The sequence below is a fragment of the Anas platyrhynchos genome, chromosome 9 (assembly GCF_047663525.1).
Source record: "Anas platyrhynchos isolate ZD024472 breed Pekin duck chromosome 9, IASCAAS_PekinDuck_T2T, whole genome shotgun sequence".
NCBI lineage: Eukaryota > Metazoa > Chordata > Aves > Anseriformes > Anatidae > Anas > Anas platyrhynchos.
In genome coordinates, this window is record NC_092595.1 from 17425881 (window position 1) to 17447682 (window position 21802).

The following is a 21802-nucleotide window of genomic DNA, read 5'->3' on the forward strand; positions in this document are numbered from 1 at the left end:
ATGTTGTTGTTTTGGGAATTTTCTGGTTCCTTTGTAACATTGGCTTTAGTACCAGCAAGAAATGAAGAAAGGTGTTTAAATGCATGTTTGGTTCATCACTTTTTTTCTTTAAACAAACCTGATTTTCTGAACTAACAGCTTCAGTACAAAGAAGTGATATATCTGTACCCTAGTTGGAATCAGTACGTTATTTATAGGTTCCTTTTATAATTTCTAAATTAAATCGGTACCAAAAATAAAGAAATCCAGTTTAGAAACAGTCATGCATGCTGTCCCATGTGGGTTTTCTGAATGAGGTAAATGAAATCTGATATCAATACTACTGTTCCTCTCTTGTCAGACTTTTTAGCTTAGCCTTCTCCACTTTTTTCATATATCTTTTTACGTTTTTTTTGAAATCTTTGCATGTGCACCTTGTTTTTCCTCCAAATAAAGAAAACCTGAAGCTTTCCTTCATTCACCTTCAAATATTCCCCCTGCACCCCCCCTTTTTTTCTGCAGATGATTCTTTTGTTAGACCAGTTACTTTTTGGATTGTTGGTGACTTTGATAAACCTTCAGGAAGGCAATTGTTGTATGATGCCATTAAACACCAGGTAAGTAGTATTTTCACTTGCACAGATTAGAAGTGATAATAAAACAGTGGAAAGAGGCTTGAAAAACACAAGTTGTGCTTCTTCCAGTTTTATGACCCTGGGGAGACCGGTTCTCTATTTTCCAGCTTAAGGGGGCTGGAACTTCCCTGACCTTCTTGTATTAGGACAGAATCCCCTCACGGCACTATGCTAATACAATAAAGAAAAGATGTTCTTTTAGGCCTCTGGTTCTAAATTGAAGGTGTCTGTGTTTTTGTTTGGAGATTAACATGAGCACTGCTCTCTGCTCTTATTTGTTCCAGGAAAGTAACTGAATTACAAAAATATGTAGCTTACTCCTAAATCACTCTTTTGCCAGCTCTCTGAGTGCTGGCCGTGGTCCTAAATCTCTTGTGTAGCACGGTATTATCTAGAAGATATCACAGTGATGCCTGTAGGTAAACTAAATACTTAAGTAAAATTAAGTATTAAAAAAAATAAGTTAAATTAGTTCATTCAGCCTTTTAACTTTGTGCTGTTATTTGCCTGATTTGAAATCTGGTTTCCTGGTTAAAATAACTTTTACAAACTTTTGCTATGGAGTTTATTGTCTTATAGACTACTTCTCATTTAAAAGAAAGATGAAACCTAAAACTTTCCTAATACGTGTTTGGTTAAACACAGAAATCCAGCAATAATGTTCGAATTAGCATGATTAATAATCCCAGTGAAGATCCAAACAGCAAGAACACGCTTGTCGCTAAGGCCATTTGGGCAGCTCTACAGACACAAACATCAAATAATGCCAAGAACTTCATCACCAAAATGGCAAAAGAAGAAACTGCGAAGGCTCTAGAGGCAGGAGCTGACATCTTAGAATTTGCTGTTGGGGTAAGCATGTCTGTTGGTGTTTACAAAGGTAGGGTACTTGCTCATCTAATGAATTTCTTATTGTAGTATGTGCAGTTAAGGTAACAATCGAGTGTAACATTTTTTGCATTGCTCTGAAAGTTTGAGCTTACCCAAATAAAACAGTCCATCTAAAGATGCACATGAAAGCTACGCAACTTGAAAAAGTCAAAAGAATGCAGATTCAGGAATCTATTTGTGTGAGTGGTTTCTTGGGGTTTAAGAGAGAACTTCAATCTCATAATCTCTTTAAAAAGCAGAGAAAAAAATTGCATTTCTCAAACTAGCCTTGAAATATTATGCAAGGATCTCTTAAGAACAAATGAATGGAACTACTGGCTTAATTAGCAACAGCTGCTAGGGTTGTGGCCCTTCACATCAGAAATTGTGATAATGTTTGATGATAACTGGCAAGAACGAGGTTTAAGACCACAAAATGAAGGGGCCTAGAGATAAATCTTAGCAAGGCATTAAGATATTCTTGAACATGAACAAAAAGATGTATTTTAAGAAGTGTTCAGAGGGGTATTTTTCTTCCTATTTCAATGACAGGTATTCTTTTCTTTCAGGGTATGGATACCAATATTTTCAAAGAAGCCTTTGAGTCTCCTAAGGTGGATTTTATTCTGTCCCATGCTATATACTGCAGAGACGTTCTAAAGCTGAAGAAGGGGCAGAGGGCTGTGATCAGCAATGGAAGGGTGAGATCAATCACCAGATGGTGAAAGAGATTCTACATGTGGGAAAGACGCAAAGGTTGAGTGGAGAGTTTGCCTTCTTTAGGCCACTTGACTGCTTCCAAGTTCATTTATTCAGACCTGCAGTGACCTCTTCTTTGTACTGTGTACAGTTAGCTGTTGGTGTTGCATACAAACTCAGCTCTGTCAATAGCAGTTGCACTCACATTGGCAATGAATTGAGTCCAGAGGCTGAAAGGGATGATAAATTTGAGTGATTGTGGTGTGATTGTTCATTGCTCAACGTTGGTGTCTTGATCTCTTCTACTACCTCTTTTTACAAGAGCCACTTAGATTAAGCAGATCATGATACAAGAGTATTTCACTACCAGTAATGAAACCTGGCCACATACCAATTCATTTTTCTTCTGCCACCTGCTCGCTAGCTAGGTTTGGGGGGGGGAGAAAGTTCCAGTGGCTGCTGTATACTCTGTGTTCTTCAGTGTGTTAAGGATTTTAGGTGATGGATTGTGGCATTCTAGTTCTGTCATTAGCAAAATAGTAAGGATTGTACAGGTAAGCTTTTAGTCTTTTGAAGGCTAGAGGAGTGAAATTTGCTGGAGTTTTTCTGGACTACTGCAATTGGCCTGGTGTTTTGTTAACCCTTAAAGGCATAATATTGCATGTATAGTTTAATAAGCTATATTTTTGCAAATCAAGCACTCAGTGAAAATTCTAAGCATGCAATTTATGACTTTGGGATATTTTTGTCCTTGTCCATAAGTAGATAGAATTCTCTTAAACTTTGTGGCCATGGACATTAATATTTGCCTGAAAAGTTGACAACCAACCAAGGTTGGGCTTGAGTATTTAATATACCTATGATTTTTTTTCAGTGTGGCCTTTACTTAATAATGCTGATCCCACTTTTTTTTTTTTTTTTTTTTTTTTAATAAAGATCATTGGCCCATTAGAGGATGGTGAGATGTTCAATCAGGATGATTTCCATCTCCTTGAGAATATCATACTAAAGACATCAGGACAGAAAATCAAATCTCAAATTCAGCAGCTGGGATTTGAAGAAGACCTGTAAGTAAACATGAAGAGATTGGTATTCTGATGAAGTGCTTTTCTGCAGCCTAGAGAAAGCTTCTACCAAGTACACACTGGATAGGTGTTATAAACTAACATGTATTCATATGGTCATGGCTCAGCTGCTCAGATGAGCAAGTCAGAAAGGACAGAGATGTAAATTGTCTTGGGTTTAAAGTGTTTTAGTGACTTCTTTTGCAGTTCACAGAATAGTTCATAGAATCTTGTGTAGGTATGGAGCTGCAACTGTGTCCCCCAGATTCAGGAAGCTGTAGTGGGAGTAGTAGCAACCCCTAATACAGTTCTGTGCTCAGAGTTCTTCATTCTTGATTTGTTATCTATATCGAGTAGCGATCTGATGTGGCTGCATGTCTTGTAATGAAGTTGAAGGAGCTGTGCTGGTTGAAGTTTCACAGACTAGCAGAAAGAAACTATATGCTCAATACAGTAGGAATTTACCATAAAACTGTTCATGTGAACATGAAACTGTAAATGCATTGGTTGGTAATCATAGAGGTAGTCCCTGGATCACAGCGACAGCCTGCTGTGTTACCTGGAAATGATCTGTTGCATGAGGGAAAAAAAAAAGATACAGGTGGATTGAAAAAATGAAGAGTGAGGGTGGTGGTGCATTTTACAGGGTCTGGCTAAATTCCTTGCTTGTGTGCTGAAGTTTCATTTGAGGCTTAGGAGACTGATTGGTGACAGCTTTACCAGAAGAGAATCTGTCTATATGCAAAGGAGAGTTGTTTACTGCCGTGGTACGTGTTATGAAGTGGTATGCATTGCTACATGTTCTTACATTTATTCTTGAAAATGCTTTCTTCACTGGATTATTGTTCTGCTTCTCTAAATGGAACAGAAGCCTAACTTCTTGTTAATATCAAGGCCTTCAGACTTATCGTGGGTTTTTCTCCCAGCTAAATCTTAACTGACACACTGCTTTAAACCATCTACCTCCTACATACCAGGCTTTCATAACTCATGTAGGATTACTTATTTAAAAGGAGAAAGAAAGGAAGAAAATGAGATACTGGAGTATGCTTTCTGAATCTGTTTGTAGTTCAGCTACCTGCTGCTGGCTTATCAATATCAGAAACAGTTGAGTAATACATTTTGCTGTCAGTGAGAATCAGAGAATCACGTAAACTGCTTTTAACTTTTTAAAGAGAAACAACAGAAAAAGAGGTAGAGGTGAAATGGTGAAAATCATAGTTCTAGGTAATTCTTACAAAAAGAACAGAGGCAAGGTATTCAGAGGAAAGACATCTTCTGGTTCAAATCTGAAGCCCATAAGCACATGGGGGTGGTGGTGGAGATGGAGGTTATCACTAAGGTATTTTCCCCATTTAGCATTACATCTTTCTGTGATACTGCTTGGCTGTTAGAGGCCAATCAGGTATGTTAATCACAGAATTGAAGGGGTTGGAAGGGACCTTCAAAGACCATCAGGTCCAACCCCCCTGCCAAAGCAGGTTCCTTAGAGCAGGAACCTGTGAAGCATATGGTCTTTTGTGCAGAAATCTTCTGAGATTCTGAATCCTAAGAGGATGGGTTTTAACAGTGTTCCCAATGCTTTCACATTTGTTCCTGTATTGGAAATCCAAAGGGATATAATCCTTTTTGGATAATAGGGTGGGAGAAGATATAGTTAGAATATTGGGTAGTTTTGGACAGAACAGTCTTCTTTTGTGTGTGTTTTATTTGAATGCTGCCAAGGTTTTTTGCAAAATTTTGAGCTGATCTGCTGCATTGGAAAACACCGTAGAACCTAGCAGACTTCACCAGCCTTATGTTTTTGGTATGAACAATTTAAACAGCTGTCAGTATAAATCTTTGAGACCGAATTAATAAAGGAAAAGCTGGCAGACCTTTAAGTACAGTATTGCTTCTTGGTAAAGCTAAAGAAAACTTATGGGAATAATAAAAAGGAAGAAATTGTCAGAAATTTATTATATTTTAATGATAGGACCCCTCTGTCTTGAAAGTTTCTCTATTTCTTCTTAGTACTTAAGATTTACAGTACAAAACAAAAAGACTGCTGTGAAATGATCTGAATTTCTTACAGGTCTAAGAGAGGTTGGTGGAGTTAAGGGATGCAGTGTCTGCAGCATGGTTGACACCTAAAATGCCAGCTGCTCTGTATTTGCTAGTTAAACCCTTTGGTACCCTTAGGGATGAGAAGACTGCAACTCATTTAAATTATCTCACCGGTAGGTTAACCCCTACATATGTTTGATTCTCCAGAGCTACTTCAAAGAATCATTGGAGTAAAAGGAGGAGGACAGTAAGGACACCGTATTCTGGAATAAATTGTGTTTTCAGAAGCACTGATCATCTATTCCATACGACTGTTTTTCTAATTAATTAATTATAAATATGTGCAAGCAAGGAAATGCTTTTGAAGAGAGGTGGTAGAACTTTTAGTTTACGTATTCAGTTCTGACTTCTTTTGCTGCTAGTTGACAGAAACATAGTAGGTACATGCATTTTGTGAATAGCTGTAAACTTCTTTTTTCCTTCTTCAGTGCTAGTGACTTGGTAATGAAAGTGGATGCTCTTCTCTCTGCTCAACCAAAAGGAGAGGCAAGGATTGAATATCACTTTTTTGAAGAACGATACAGGTATAGGATTGCTAAGCAATATGCTCTTCCTTGTCTTTTAACATTCCCATGTTTTTAAGTTACATTTAATGTCAAAAAAAAGTCCAAGTAGCAATAGGGAACTCCCCAACAGTTTTCAGAGCACAGTCAGATTTCATAAGTTATACATCTGTGTACTTATCTCTGTACATGTGTATGTATGTATTTTCTTCTATATCTAATTTCAGGAGATAAATAGCATTTGGAAAGTAATCTGACATCAGAAGGAGACGTGTAGTGTTTTTGCTGTATTTATCCAATATATTTTATAGCTTAACATTGTTTCTTTTTCTGTTTAGTGCAGTTAAACTGAGACCAAAAGAGGGGGAGACATACTTTGATGTCGTGGCTATTGTTGATCCAGTTACCAGAGATGCTCAAAGACTTGCTCCTTTACTTTTGGTATGTATACAGTGTTCTAATGTGTTTTATGACAATTTCAAAAAGTTCTCTCCAGATCTGTTTTGCAATGTTTGTCTTCCTCCTTGACTCTGTAGTGACCACTGGCCTTCCCATAATGCAGCTGAAATACATAATGCATTATCGAAACTCCTCCGCACTATGCTAACAAGATCATGCTTAGATATCTTCTAGTCAGCGTTTAGTTTCACCATTTTAAGTTCAGTTTGCAACAATTTTTCTTGAGAAAGGAAGTCTCTGCATCCCAAAACCAATGCCTGGAGTGTGAGGAAGCATGTAACTGATCTCTTAGCTGCTTGTTTTAAGTAGATGGGTGTGGTGAAGCAAATAATGAAAAGGGATGATTGAAAAACAAGCAGGTTACATGCCTTCTTGAGAGGTCTTGTCCAGGAAAACATTGGTCAGCGTTCCTAGTTAGAATTTTAAGGGATGTCTCTTTTGTTACTTCAGGTTTTGAACCAATTGATAAATATGAACCTAAGAGTGTTTATGAACTGCCAGTCCAAACTTTCTGACATGCCTCTGAAAAGGTAAGCAACACCATTCTGGGGTTAAAAACAAAAGAAAAAAAACAGACACCTGAAAAATAGCCGTATGGAAGCATGTGCTTAAAACAGTGCAGTTGGCAATGACTGTTTGGAAGACTTGTCCCAAGTTACAGTGTAGCCTGTTTGAGCAAACCACCCCTACCAGGTTCCACAACTCTGGGCTGTTTCTCCCAATCCTCTACTCCCACCCTCCCATCCAACCACACCAAAACCAAACCAATCAACCAAACAAAACATCCAAACACGATCCAACAACCCTGAGAAAGAGAGAAAGGTAAACCTGTTGGAATGTGCAAGCACAGAGACATGGTCAGATGTCCTTTGGAAGGTCTCATTAACTGCTTTCAACTCATTTGTACAATGACATGATTTCCCATAGAGAACATAGTATAGAGAATATAGTAATTTGTGGATGGCATGAGGTAGTTCTGGTGGTTTACAAGTTGGGTGGGTCTTTCTATAGCTATGAGCAAGGGTAAATAACTTGCTAATCTTATTGGCTGAGTCGTGTAAGCATTGGTTGCTCCTTCAAGATAAATTATGATTGTTCTAAGCATGATGCTTTGGACAAAGCCTTACATACACATCAGGGAATAAAAATTCCATATTGGGCTTCTTGAAGACATTGGAGCTCTGGAAAAACTGATGATGTCAGCAAGTTCAAACAGTGAAATGTATGCAGAGTATGGCAGAAATATGTTCTGAAATTATCTTTCTGAAATTTCAGCTTTTATCGCTATGTTTTGGAGCCAGAAATTTCTTTCACAGCGGATAACAACTTTGCTTCTGGACCAATTGCCAAGTTTTTGGATATGCCTCAGTCTCCACTGTTCACTTTGAACCTAAATACTCCTGAGAGCTGGATGGTGGAATCTGTCAGAACCCCATATGACCTTGACAACATTTACTTAGAGGAGGTATGTGAAATCAGCACGTTACTATTGTTGCATTTAAATATTGTTGGTTTTCCAGGGGGTATTTTTGTAATGGGAAAGGTTTTTAAAATTTTAAAATGATAATAAACATAAAGGCGTAGATGTTAACACTTATACGTTTGCGGACCCCTGAAAGTTTTACGTGAGGGCTGCAGATAAAGCTTGCTGGCAAATTGCTGCCCTCTGATGCTCACGGATGTCTGGGGACCACAAGTTGAAAAATATTGTAGGTCTGAAGCAGATCCTACAGACATGCTGTTTTGACTGTACATGCCTGTGTGTGTGTATAGCATTTCAGAACGTCCTGAGCAAGAAACAAACTCTGTTGGTCATCTTAAATTACAAATTAAAAAAACGTATTTCTGATTGGAGCTCTGTACTGCTAATATCCTAACAAAAAATAAGACACTTTTTTTTTTAAGCTTGTCTTTAGAAATGCTGAAGTAAGATCTGAGTCTTGTTCCAGTAAGTGATTTTCTCTTACTTTTCCTTGCTCTGAAAAGCCACCAAACAATTTTTAGCTACTTGTTCGTTTTCACAGCTTTCGTTACCGACAAACACTCTTGTGACCCACAAAAGAATTTGCAGTATCAATAAAACAGTGGAACTGATGCAACAGAAATCCACTCAACTGTAATAGTGTTAGGAAGTGGTTGTTATTAGAACAGGCCTTGAATTAGACTGTTAGCATACTGACCTGGGCAGTGTGCCCCTGTGCTTAAGGATATGATGAAGAAGAAAATAAAATCCAAGAAGATGAAATTAAGTATAAAAATGGTGGTAAAAACAAAGGAAGGTAGGGTATGTGTATGTACAAATTGATGATTCTCATTTAATCTTTAACGGGATAGATCATTCAGTGCTAACTATTAACCTCTTGCTGTTAAAAATTAACTCGGACTTTAATAGTTTTTAGAAGTTCTAAAAATAATGGGTTCATAAGTGGTTACAAATGCACTATGCTGACCTGTTACAATGTGCACTAAAAACACACATTAAAAGTTAGAAAATCCGTAAGTGATGCAAAGTGTAAAATTTTGAACTTCAGGGTGTGAAGTGAATAGCCTAAGGAGATGGTTTAATATCATTTTTCCTTGAAATAAGCCACTTGGTAGCTGGCCTTGAAAAACTGCATATATGGAGAGTAAAAAATATTGTATGCAAAAGATGTGACAGCTCTGGAGGTTCAAGTCCTCTGTTTATCCACAGAAAAGTGTGGTGTGGGCAGTGGCAGGACAAGCATCCTCACACCAGTGTGCCTCCTCCATGAGCTGGAGGAGCCACCTCTAGAGGTGAGAGGGAAGCTCAGGCTCCATGCCCCAGCATCCTCCCACACCTGCAGCATGGAAACCCACCTGCTGCACGTGTGACAAGATAGTCATACTCCTTATAAATAGGCCTTCTGCAAAGCAACAGCGTGGACAGCCTTGTGGTCGTTACAAATGTGGGTTACTTCCTCATAGAATATCCTACTGTTAGTCTCTCCTTACTCTTGCATCTCTGGTAGTGTTTGGGGATCTGGTGCAGTGCAGTGGTGGACTCCAGTGCTGCTAAGCCTGCATGACTTCAGTTGGAAGTGTAGGAAATCGGATTTCTTGTGGGGGAGTTTGGGAGCTTTTGTTGTTGTTGGATGTTGTTTTTTTTTTATTATTAAGGTCTGAGACGAAAAGCAAAACAAAATTGTGTAAAGCCATAAATGAACTAGCAACTGGCTGATACAGCCATGCATTTCAAACCTCTGTTTGTTCCCCTCTCTGCCCCCACAACTTAGGTGAATTGAAGCTCAGAGAGTGGGGGTAGCATATGCAATGAGAGATGATGGTTTGTGAGCTTAGACTAATATTTTGCTTATGTGGTGTCCTCAGGGTAAATATGAATATAGCCTGGTAGGGAGATAAGATCACCTGTCCAGTTGATCAAGGGAAAGCAGCTGATGTGATTTTCTTGATTTCAGTAAAGCTTTTGACACAGTTTCCTCTAGGATTCTACTGGACAAAATGTCCAGCATACAGCTAGACAAAAACATCATACGATGGGTGAGCAATTGGCTGATGGGCAGGGCTCAAAGGGTTGTGGTAAATGGGGCCACATCAGGCTGGCTGACAGTCACTAGTGGGGTCCCCCAGGCTGGACATCAGGAAGAGGTTCTTCGCTGAGGGGGTTGTCTTGAACAGGCTCCCCAGAGATGTAGACACAGCACCAAGCCTGTCAAGAGTTTAAGAAGTGTTTGGACTGTGCACTTAGTCACATGGTCTGAATTTTCGGATAGACCTGTGTGATGCCCAGAGTTGGTCTTGATGATTGTTATGGGTCCCTTCCAACTTGGGATATTCTATGAGTCTGTATGCCTGAAGCGATTTGTTCAACTTGACAAGTGTTTTTTTATTGGCAATTTTTGTTTGGTGTAAAAGAAAGGAATCGCTCTTTCTGACGATACCCCTAGCACATTGTAAGAGTAACGTAGAGCAAAATAAAACGTTTGTTTCAGATGATGATAGATTAGATTAGCTTTATAGAGGTTTTGATTCAAAGTTCTGAAGCCTGTCAACAGGCTTCTTGTGAGATCGATCACTTATTTGAATAAATCCTACAATAACTGTAAAAAGAGTTCGTAAAATAGAGCAACAGTCCTTCACTTCTGTTATCCTAGGATCTTACTGGTTGAGATTGAGAGTTTTGATCAGGGACAGTCTTACCAATACATGGTATTTGTCTAATAGAAATACTCTGGTAAAGTAAAGTAAGTGCTAGTTGATTACTATGGCTATTATAGATAGTAACTGAATCACTAAAAAAGAATAGCACTCTACAGCTAATGCTGAATTCAGCAATATCTTCTTATAGGTGGATAACGTTGTTGCTGCAGAATATGAATTGGAATATCTGCTTTTGGAAGGACACTGCTATGATATTACTACTGGACAGCCACCTCGGGGACTCCAGTTTACACTGGGAACTTCAACCAATCCTGTCATCGTAGATACCATTGTTATGGCCAACTTGGTGAGCATTTGATTGAAACTGGCAACAAATAGCTTGGGTTCTCCAGTCAGCACAATTCCTCACGTTAAACCATTAAATATCTTTTAGTATGTATGCTGGGGATATATGGCATTACTTGCATTCCACAGTTGCTTGCAAATATCAGAACCACATCATTCTTCACACTGATGTCTAAAACTCCGCAATAAACTTGTCTGTCTCTTACCTTTTAAAGATGCACTTCTTTCCCTTTAGCTTGCTGAGGAGGATATTCTAGAGTATCTTAAAATTATGCCAATATCTCTAGGTAACCTTTTTCCAGGACAGGTCAGGCATGCCTGTGGGGTCAAAGAAAAAAAAAAAGAATGGGACACTGAGACGTTGCTACAAATGTTTGTATATTTTTGGTTTAATAATCTACATCACGAAATAAAATTCTCAGATCTGGAACCTGAAAACTGAACAAGAAATGTATATAGTACTGGAAATTTACATTGTAATTTTTTAGGTTTTGCAGAAGGGAAATCTTGAAATATACAACCTGCATTACTACTTCCTGCTGTAGCTGAAATACCAATCTGTATAGCTTCACAATAGATAAAAATTATGTTTTTAGAGGCAAACCTTTCACAGGCTGCTGTGTAATTACCAACTAGTGTTTAGAAATTAGCTCATTCCTTCTGCAGAAACAACTTTACAATTGTGCTGTTCCTACCAAGACACTCTGAAGACTTTTTGTCATCTAAAAAATGAAGCTGGACCTTTTAATAATTGTCTTTCTCTTTCAAAAAACTAAGGATTTTGAATGGAACTTGTAAGTTTTGTGGTGTTACCCACACCCATACATGCTTACTTTTCTGGGTTTTAAGGCCTTATGGTTATATTAGTCAGCTAGCTTACAAATAACTATTTCCAGATATAACAGTGGGTCAAAATACATGACTTACAAATCTGTTTTTCTGCATTTGTGTTTTCTGGAAATTGGCAGATACTCTTTTCCCTTTACAGGGTTACTTCCAGTTAAAGGCCAATCCTGGTGCATGGACTCTAAGACTGAGAAAGGGCAGATCTGAGGATATCTATAGAATCTACAGGTAGGACGGCACAAGAGATACCTTGATATTTTCCTTGTTAAACTTCTGAATTAGATATATGCATGCTAATACCTGAATCTAACAGTTCATTTGCCAAAGTGTAATTGAACTGAACAGCAAATAGCATTTTGTACTGTACGTAAGTTGAGATGAAATAAATGAGTTCCTTTACAAAACTCAGTCTGTGTTCAAATATATGTATTTGTTAATCTTGTTGCATGTCTCAAACCTGTCTTACAATACTAAGCTTTAATAATATGTAGAAAAACATGTAGAAGAAATAAAGGACATATTTCTACTTTTTAGTAAAGGCAGTGTTTTCAAAAAAACAAACTAAAAGTGATTTTACTGTATTTTCAGCCATGATGGCACAGACTCTCCACCTGAAGCTAATGAAGTTATTGTTGTTCTCAACAACTTCAAGAGCAAAATTATTAAAGTGAAGGTGAGTATAAAAACTGGATTTGCTCTTAAAAAAGACTCTTTGACCAGTAGTGGGGGAAGAACTGTTGAGGGCCTGATGCTCCCTTCCTACAAGCTTACATTAGAAGCAATTTGCAAAACGTTCACATCGCAACACTTATAATAGAGGGAATTGTCTGTAGACACGGCTTTGTTTCTTTTGACACAGGAGAGAATGACATGTAACTGCTGTTCCTTTTGGATGCATGTGAGAAGCAATTATGCTTAAATTTTACTGACTCAGTTATGCTTATTACTTATTTAAAAGACATGACTGTTTTTCTTATAAAAAGTGTAGTTATAAACATTCCATGTGTCCGCTGAGACAGTATTTTTTGTTACAGATAAAATTTACTCATCTGGTAATATGTTATCTATCAATCTGATAGAATAGGTGAGGATACCTTTTTATTAAAAGGCAATTTATTTATCTACTGTCTTTTAGGGTTGCCTATTATATAACAATGTAGCTGAAAAGCTTAATGAGGATGACTGGTAAATGATGGTTGTGACACATCTGGTTCATGCTTCCTCACAGGATTTACTTGTGTTGGAGTAATTCCGGGATGTTTTCTTTCTTTTTTTCCTTTTTTTTCTCCTTTTTTTTTTTTGCCTTTCCTTTTTCTGTCACACCTACTTAACTGCTTGGGAGTTTCAATGGCAAATAATACTTTCTAGAAATGGAAAGTGATGTTGAGGTTTTGTGTTGTTTTTGGGGCAGTTTGCTGGTTTATTTGATTTTTTTTTTTTCTCTGCTAATTTCCACCAACAAGGATGGTCACTAAATACCTCTTAGCAAAGCATTTTTAACGATCTAGACTAACATGCCCTTGGTTATCTGAGAACAGCTTTGGAATCTATTTTCAAAATGTCAGTTCACTACCAAGCTGTTTCTCCAGACAGCTTAGGTTACCCATCAGCTAACTGGACATAACTGAAATGGATACTAACAGAGCTAGTGTCACAACAACACTCCATAGCTGTTTGCCCAATATCTAGTTCCGCTCACTAAAGCAGTGATATGTTTCACAGGTTCAGAAAAAACTAGACATGATGAATGAAGATCTACTAAGTGATGGTACCAGTGAGAATGAATCTGGATTTTGGGAATCTCTCAAATGGTAAAGCTAATTCAACAATAACCTGCAAGCCTCTTGAAACTGGAAAACATCTTTTTTGATAACACAGCTAGTTCCATGATATTTCATATGCATTTGTTAAGACAGCTTGAGTTTAGGGCTTGACTCATCAAAGCCGTGCATCACTAGCTCCCTGTCTTTCATAGGACCCCTCTGTTTCTAGAGAACTGAGATTACTGCTGTGCCCTGCTTATATTCCCTTACCACCTGTGCTACAGGGAAGGCTACAGGAAGAACTGTTTGTTTCCAAGAGCTGTATCTCAGCCAGGAATCTTTCAATTGAATAGGCGGTTACATATAAGTTACTGGGTCATCCACGCTGGTGTATGCAGTGCTCTGCCTTGTGGACTGTGATGTCCAGACTGAGGAGGAGGACACCAAACCATGCAATTGTACTATATGAAACAAACACCATAGGGATTTTTAATCTGTTACACTCTTTTCTGTATAGTTGGGCCTTAACTATCTTGTCTCTCATATAAACATATTCATCCTTTCAGGGGATTCACAGGAGGACAAAAGAATGAAGATGTGAAACAGGATAAAGATGATGTATTAAATATATTCTCTGTGGCTTCAGGACACCTTTATGAAAGATTCCTACGGTTAGTTCAGAATTTATATTCTGGGGGTCTCAAATGGTAAATGTGCACTGCTGTTCACAAGTAAAAAGGTTAGAATTTGCAAAAATATTAAAAAAAAAAAAAAAAAAAAAAGCTCAAGTCTTTTTTTTCTTTTTTTTTTTTACCTCTGCTGTATTACAGTAACTTTTGTCTGCCTGCTATGCAGACATTCAAAATAGACATAATTTAATAGATAGCATGTTGCTGCCCTAGAAATTTCTCCTTAGAAAATAATTAAATACAGATACTTTGTTAAGAAATTTTAAGTCACAGTTGCTTTGGAAGAGAATCTGAACTTCTGTTCTCAACACTGTGAAAACCAACAGATTTTATATTTTAGATAAAATTAAGCAATATCTAATAGGGTGAAGCTACCCACTTTTTCTTCATGCACAAAGATCAGTAATCTCACATACTATAGTTAGTCTAGTGTAAAATAGCAATTTGTACTCTGTTAAGCAGCTGATCTCTAGCAGGTGGTAGCTATTCCTGTAAATGTTTTATTTTTTCTTTTGATAGCATAATGATGTTGTCTGTGCTGAAACATACCAAGACTCCTTTAAAGTTCTGGTTTCTGAAGAACTACTTATCGCCTACATTCAAGGTTTGTTATTAATTAGAAATTTATTCTGTTGCAGAAAAAGTAAATAAGAAAAATGTTTTGACTTGTGCATCATACTGTTATGTAAACAGTATGTACACTTTCTTGTCTCGTATACCTTCTATTTTGACAAAGCATAGAACTAGCTTTTGGAAATAGTGGGCTCCTGTTGAAGGTAAATATTTAAGAGAAAAGCATTTACTAGTAAAATGATACTTGAAAGAGTTTGAACTTTTTTTTTTTTTTTTTTAACTCGCATGGTAATGGTATAGACTTTGAGATGAAATTCAGGGCTATAAAGATTCATCTAATACATAATTGTTGAAAGAGCATAGGAAAAAAAAATACCAGAGAAGCAAAGGCTTACCAACTAGGTATGGTGAGAGCTTCATAAGGGAGTTATTAAAACCATCTTTTCAGACTGACTGGAGTATGCGAGTGGTGCATGCTAGAGTGCTACAGGCTCCAGAGGAATGTAGCTGGAAATACTTAATGTTGTCTGTGATACTTCATGAATCAAATAGCAGAATTCATACCATAACCGGGACATAAAAGAATGTCAAAACTGTGTATTTCAGGAATTCAGAACTTTTAACATGTAATATTAGGAAGCAGCCTTTCTTAGAGAATCTTGCCAGGTCATGAGCTCAAGGGGAAATAATTAGCAGTGTCCCTGTCACTACAAAAATGGTCTGTGCTGTGACTGCTCTTGGGGTGGTACCCCCTTCCCTTGCTAACAGTCATGTTCTACCAGTATCCCTTGGCTAAATGTGTGCTCTCCCACTGTGAGAGGAGGCCTCACAGATGTGAATATCAACTGATCAGATCCGATAGTGGGACAAGTTGTTCCAGTAAAGGATTTTTCCTGATTCTTTTCTCGTTTTATTATTTCCATGTACTGCTTTGTACAGTTCTAAATAATAACTCTCCCATATTTGAATTCTACAAATTGAGTAATGCATTCTTTTAAACTGATCTATATGGATCACTATAAAATGGCTTATAAGGAATTCTGCAGTGAAAGGATGCCAAAATAGTTGTCTCATGATCGTTGGCTTTACAATCTATATTGATTGTACAGTTTGGGTTTATGTCATCTGTCTGAAGTAACTGTGAAACTGTAGTTATTCTTTCTGCTATTAAATTTCTTCATTCCAATGTTCACTGACTTACTATGGGACTTAAGTCTATTTCTTGTAATGCACTTTTATTTCTCCTGCAGTGTAACAAAGAACTAAGATAAGCTACTTTTTTCCTCCTCCCTCTGCAGGAGTTCATCCCATACATGGCAGAGAAGTATAATTTCCAGTATGAGCTTGTCCAGTATAAATGGCCACGCTGGCTTCATCAGCAAACAGAGAAACAGCGTATCATCTGGGGTTACAAGATCCTCTTTCTAGACGTGCTCTTCCCATTAGCTGTTGATAAAATCTTATTTGTGGATGCTGATCAGGTAACACAGAGGGTGGAATTACTTGATCTTTTTCCTTTCTTCCTCTCTAAGAGTAGTATATTCTTGAATACAATTTCTGTGTTGTTACAAAGGTTGCAAGTTTGGGCATTTCACAGGCATGACTGAAGGTTGATTCTATAACTATAGTATGCTTCAGTATGTTTTTTTCCTGCCTGTTCCCAGAAAATGTGTTTTTGTTGGCCTGTTTCTTACTTTTCTCTGGTTCCTCACTCACTTGCTGTTGTGATTCCAGCTAGTTTGCCAAACAGATTCTGATTTTACCCTGCCTCTTCTCCAGTTCCAGTTCTGTCTGTTCTCCCAGGCTGCAGATCACTTAGCACACACAGTGTTTTCCTAAGTCACCAAACACCCTCCTCCTCCCACTCCCCTGCTTTTGACTTGGCCAGATCTGAATGGCTTTCAGAGGAGTGAGAAACTAATTCCCTGGAGCATGAAGCCGTGCCCTGCTGCAAAGCAAACAATATCTGTTAAGGCTTTGTGTGCGCTTACTGCCTGAATGGTTTGAAAGTACAGGGTGCGTGTGCAGTGAGAACTGCCAACAAAAATTACTTCCAAAACTTTTATGAAATTGAGAAGTATGGATTATCAACATGTAAATATGAAATACCTTTGGCATTTTGGCATAGGTACATCATGATCCCATGTCAGTTAAAACCATTACAACTCATGCTTACGTATCACCTAGGTTAAATTCCAAGCTATGCTGTTCTCAATTTATCCAGTTTTTGCTCTGTTTTTAAAAGATATATTAATGTAGATTGTTTCTGCTAGAGTAGTATTTTAAGAGTAGTATTACTGCCACAGTGTCTGTGTCAGAAAGACATTAGAAAGCCTCATCTCTGAAGGGTTTGCAAACTTTCAAGAGGAAAGGAAACCAAAGGATCATAGCAGAGTTCATTTATAGTGAAAATTTTTGTTGCTTGCTAAGCAACAATTTGGCACTTCAGTTGTCAAGCAAACCCCTATCAGATTACTTAAGTTTAATTGATCCAGCTCCAGTGAGACAGTGGCCTTGGTGCCCTGTTTTTGTACTACATATGCATAATGCAGATGATGGTAGAGAAGAGTAACAGATGATTTGTCTTTTCACTGTTAGCTCCGTTTGAATTCAATCCTAACCAGCATTTCAAAATAACCCTTGGCAGGCTTCTACAAATAAAAATAAAATGTCCTTTCCCTTCAGATTGTGCGCACAGATCTAAAGGAATTAAGAGATTTCAATCTAGATGGTGCTCCTTACGGTTATACTCCGTTCTGTGACAGTCGAAGAGAAATGGATGGCTACAGGTTCTGGAAATCAGGATACTGGGCAAGTCACTTAGCTGGAAGAAAATACCATATCAGGTACTGAAGAGTTATTCCCCCCCCAAAATGCAAGTGGAAAGCTTTTGCTATGAATTAGAATTAGCAGAAAACTAGCTGAGGTCCACAGCACTGCAGTGAACCATTTTTTGCTTACTGTTGCTTCTTTAAGGTTCCATTGCCTCTGGTCCATTGGAAGCACTAGGGACACTGAAGTTATTAAGTATGATACAGCTTTTACAGATGAAGAACTGAAGTGTTAACTAAACAGGCATCTTCATTTGTTAATAACAAATGTTGGAAGAAGGGACTGCATGACAACAAAGCTAAGATAGATTTGTTGAGTATTTTTTTGCGTACGTGCCATGACCTTAGTTAGAACTGCTTTCCTTCCTTATGTTAGATAATCTATTGGTGGCAGTATATCAAATTGTTTTTAACATTAAATCTCAGGGTCTACTGGTGCTGCAGTAATTTACGTGTCAGTCAAATGTCACTGCTAACTATGTCATCTCCATGTAGTGCCCTGTATGTTGTGGATCTGAAGAAGTTCAGAAAGATAGCAGCTGGAGATCGACTCAGAGGACAATATCAGGGTCTTAGTCAGGACCCTAACAGTCTGTCTAACCTCGATCAGGTGTGTATTTAGTTCATTGTACATACGCATGCATGTACTGTGATATGATGCCAAATTAGGACCTCTCCTGTCCCGGCCAAATATCTACCGAAGCCAAATGCCAGTGGCAGTCCCATTACTCCCTGCCATCAAATGAGGCACATGTGCATAGAACCAAACATAGATGGTAGGCAGAAACAACAGCTTCCTCTTACCTGTCTTCAGACTGTCAGTTTTTCCAGTATACTCCAAGGTAAATATGTAACACAGCTGAACTTTAAGAAGAATGTATCTGAATGTTTCTTCAGCTCTGCTGAAGAAACAAAGTTTCTTGAACTGTCTGGCTCCAAGTGGTTTACTGTGTACTGACTTGATAATGTCAGTACAAATACGATATAAGGAAATAAGGCTTATACTGTTATGCATGGAAAAGTAACACGGCATTTTTATTTACTTAAGAATGGTCTTCAAACTCCAGTACACGTTTGACACAGGTTTGCTCTTAAACTTAAGTTCCAACAAAGTAAGATTAACAATTGTATTTTTCAGTTTCGTATTTTTTTCCAAATGACTGGTTGGAATGAAAGGTTGATTTATCACTTTTCACTTGTCCTGGGGAAGAAACCTCTCTACTTACAGAAATCACAAAACTTTTCAATGCTGTCTGGTGGGACAGTTGTTCCCCCAGCACTGCACCCTGTGGAAACTGCTGCTAAATCTTATTCTTCACAACAGGATTTGCCTAACAACATGATCCACCAGGTGCCAATTAAATCACTGCCACAGGAGTGGCTTTGGTGTGAAACATGGTGTGATGATTCCTCAAAGAAGAGAGCAAAAACCATTGATCTAGTAAGTACAGTATGGCTCCCTCACTCTTATGTCACAATAAGATAATGACAAATTTTAGGGCATTTCCCATTCTCAGATGTAGGTGCCTCATCCTATATTTTTACTTCAGTGTTTTCAGTACTTCATTTTTTCCCCTTTATATTCAGTATTTTTCTTAGAGGGGTGGCGCCATGAATTTGTGAAGAGTCTTTACACTGTACTCTAGCTGAAATACTGGTGTGTACTAAGTGTTCACTAACAACAGATTAATTCCACCAGGGGGAAGCATTCCTCTGTTCAGTAAATAGAGCTTATTTATGCATTAAGTGTTTGAACAGTTTGTGTGTTTTGTTTGCAGTGTAATAACCCAATGACCAAAGAGCCCAAGTTGCAAGCAGCAATGCGTATAGTTCCAGAATGGCAGGACTATGATCAAGAAATCAAACAGCTCCAGAGTCTTTTCCAGAAAGAAAAAGAAACAGGAACACCAGCTAAGATGTCAGGACAACACACACAAGGTAATCTTTCTGACTGTCTTCCTTCTGCTGCAATCTCCTTCTTACCTGTTTGGACTGGGGTAAAGCCTGGTGCTCATTCACTGTAAGCTTGCACCATGTAAAGGCTTGCATGGAGGATGTGTTAAATTGTGTTAATTGCCTATTTTAATGGCACAGAAGCACTCTGCCAAGTCAGGCACGTGTAACTTGATGCTGAAACCTAGAGAACAGAGAGATCTATTTCTTACTTTTTTCAGTTCCATTAAAGATCCTCCCTGTTCCTGCAATTTTATGAACTTGGCCTTATCTTAACCCTTAATTACAGTGCCATTATAGATATAGGGGAATTAATTATTCTTCAGTCCCAGATAACTTTGCGAAGAACAAGTGTCTGGGGTTTGAATATTAAGTTTCAAACCAATTTGCAAATTAAGGAAGCTGGAAATGGAGTATTTATTCTTCTCTCCTCTTCTACAGATCAAGCAGCTCATGTGGAATTATGATCCATGGAGAAAAACTCAAGTTAGACTGTTTCATAGACAATTTTTATATTGAAAGCTTGTTTTTTTCCGGTATGTCTGCAAAACTGCTGAATAATTGAATGGGATGATGTATGCATTTTTATTACTTGCCTATGGGTTAATTTCTGCATATGAAATAAGATCTGGATTGCTGGAATTAGCATTACTGTTTTTTGCACCTGTGGTGGCAATGAAAGAGCCCATGATGGAGTTTAGCATTTCAGAATCACAACTTCAAAATCCACTGGAAAAGCCACAGCCTGTTCCTTCAGCTGTTGCTACCTCCACAACTGATGAAGATCCTATTAGCCTCAGATCTAACTTGAGAGCCTGGAAAATGCAGACACAGCAATCTGAACTAGACTAGAACAATCTGAACTGGCTAGAACGTAAGTCCTAACCTCAACTGGTGGAGTTAATTTTTCCAGGTAACTTTAAAAGGCTCAGAATCATCAGGCCTTGAATTGGGATACTGTTTCATCTGCAAGTTTTCAGTCAAAAATGCTTTCTCAGATTTCTTCAGTATGCCTTTCATTTTTTATCAAATTCAGCATTACCTAGTCACCATTTCCTGTCATCTTTTATTGCCCAACTTTTGAAGGTTGGGCTTAATGTAAAGCTATTGCAATCTATGTAAATGCCCATCCCAAATACAAATGCCTAAGCTTACAATGTGAGCAGAACATTAAATCTGACAGTTCAATTAATCCTAGCCCATCTGACTGGAAATAAAAGTGCCCTCCTTCCTTCTTGCTCAAAATTTAAACCGATCTGCAAAACTGATAGGGTTTTACTATTTCTGTGGTTCACTGATTCATGAATGTTTTCTTTTGTTTATGGAAAAAATCTGTGGAAGTTTGGAAGCTTTTCATCATGTAAATTTCTTTATTTTTCTTTAAACAGAGATGTTGTCACATGAATAAAAACTTCGGAGTTCTTAGGTCTTCAGCTTTAGTTCACATTCAGTCCTTTCATCCTTTTTTTTTTTTTTTTGCTTGCACACATTCTCCTAACTTGATTTTTGGGTTTTTGAATATTTTAGTTGCATTTTTTTTCATTTACTGTACAGACAAGGAAACAATTTGCTCCTAGGATAAGTTATATTGGGCTCGTTTTGTAATTCATAGTTGTGGTTTAATTTTTAAAGATAACTGCAATAGTTACTGTTGTACAAACATACCCCTTAAAAATCCTTAAACCCTGCTTCCCTCATTCAGTAAGGTTATTGTCTACTCCCTAGAACACTGAGACATGGAAGAGTTGAAATACAAGAATTAAACTAGCATTTCTATTCTAAAATAAAACGTAGCTCCTTATACCTTGCTTCGTTAGAAATCCAGATTAGGATCATTTCCATCTCCTATGTTTTTATACAGGTAAGCATTCTGTGCTGTAAGAGCTTCACACTAAAGTCAGGCTTATTTTAAGATATTTGTCTGGAAATACTGTATTATATGTGATATACATGTTTTGGAGGAATCTGTAAGACAGCAGTTGTAGAGTTCAAACTGTTCAGAAGGGCAATGCCTCAGGATAGGCAGCTTAAGAAAATGCGCAACTCAGTAACCACACTCTTAAAGAAGATGTTGAGAAGAAAGAGGGTCCCTTATATGTACAGCACTGTCACTGCTGAACGGGTCAGTAAACTAACCAGTCATGCTGCATGCACATTTATAGTAAGTATTGAAAATGGCCTTTCCACTACTTTTCTGGAGTTACCAATCTCCCTCTGTTGAGAGTGACTGCTAAGCAAATGTGAGAGGGAGATATCAAACCATGAACTGAGTATGAGTTTTCAGCTTAGGTATCTTCCGCTTTGTGGGGTTTTCAATTCAAGTAGTCTCCCTGATGCTTTGTAAGTT

General features: G+C 37.9%; 1 protein-coding gene across 2 annotated transcripts in view; it reads left to right on the plus strand.

Moving 5' to 3' along the window:
- The window catches only part of UGGT1 (UDP-glucose glycoprotein glucosyltransferase 1), a 42840-nt gene extending 21952 nt beyond the window's left edge, over positions 1–20888 (plus strand). For both annotated transcript variants that reach the window (XM_027463887.3, XM_072042454.1), the window contains 20 exons: positions 502–596; positions 1260–1466; positions 2054–2185; positions 3120–3250; positions 5782–5877; positions 6195–6297; positions 6766–6845; positions 7591–7780; positions 10643–10801; positions 11789–11874; positions 12235–12319; positions 13369–13457; positions 13976–14080; positions 14618–14702; positions 15970–16152; positions 17357–17517; positions 17998–18112; positions 18827–18943; positions 19281–19440; positions 19897–20888. In XM_027463887.3, the coding sequence (XP_027319688.3) occupies positions 502–596; positions 1260–1466; positions 2054–2185; positions 3120–3250; positions 5782–5877; positions 6195–6297; positions 6766–6845; positions 7591–7780; positions 10643–10801; positions 11789–11874; positions 12235–12319; positions 13369–13457; positions 13976–14080; positions 14618–14702; positions 15970–16152; positions 17357–17517; positions 17998–18112; positions 18827–18943; positions 19281–19440; positions 19897–19922 (2405 nt within the window). In that variant the 3' untranslated portion in view covers positions 19923–20888. The remainder of the gene's footprint in view (positions 1–501; positions 597–1259; positions 1467–2053; positions 2186–3119; positions 3251–5781; positions 5878–6194; positions 6298–6765; positions 6846–7590; positions 7781–10642; positions 10802–11788; positions 11875–12234; positions 12320–13368; positions 13458–13975; positions 14081–14617; positions 14703–15969; positions 16153–17356; positions 17518–17997; positions 18113–18826; positions 18944–19280; positions 19441–19896) is intronic.
- The last annotated feature ends 914 nt before the right edge of the window (positions 20889–21802 follow it).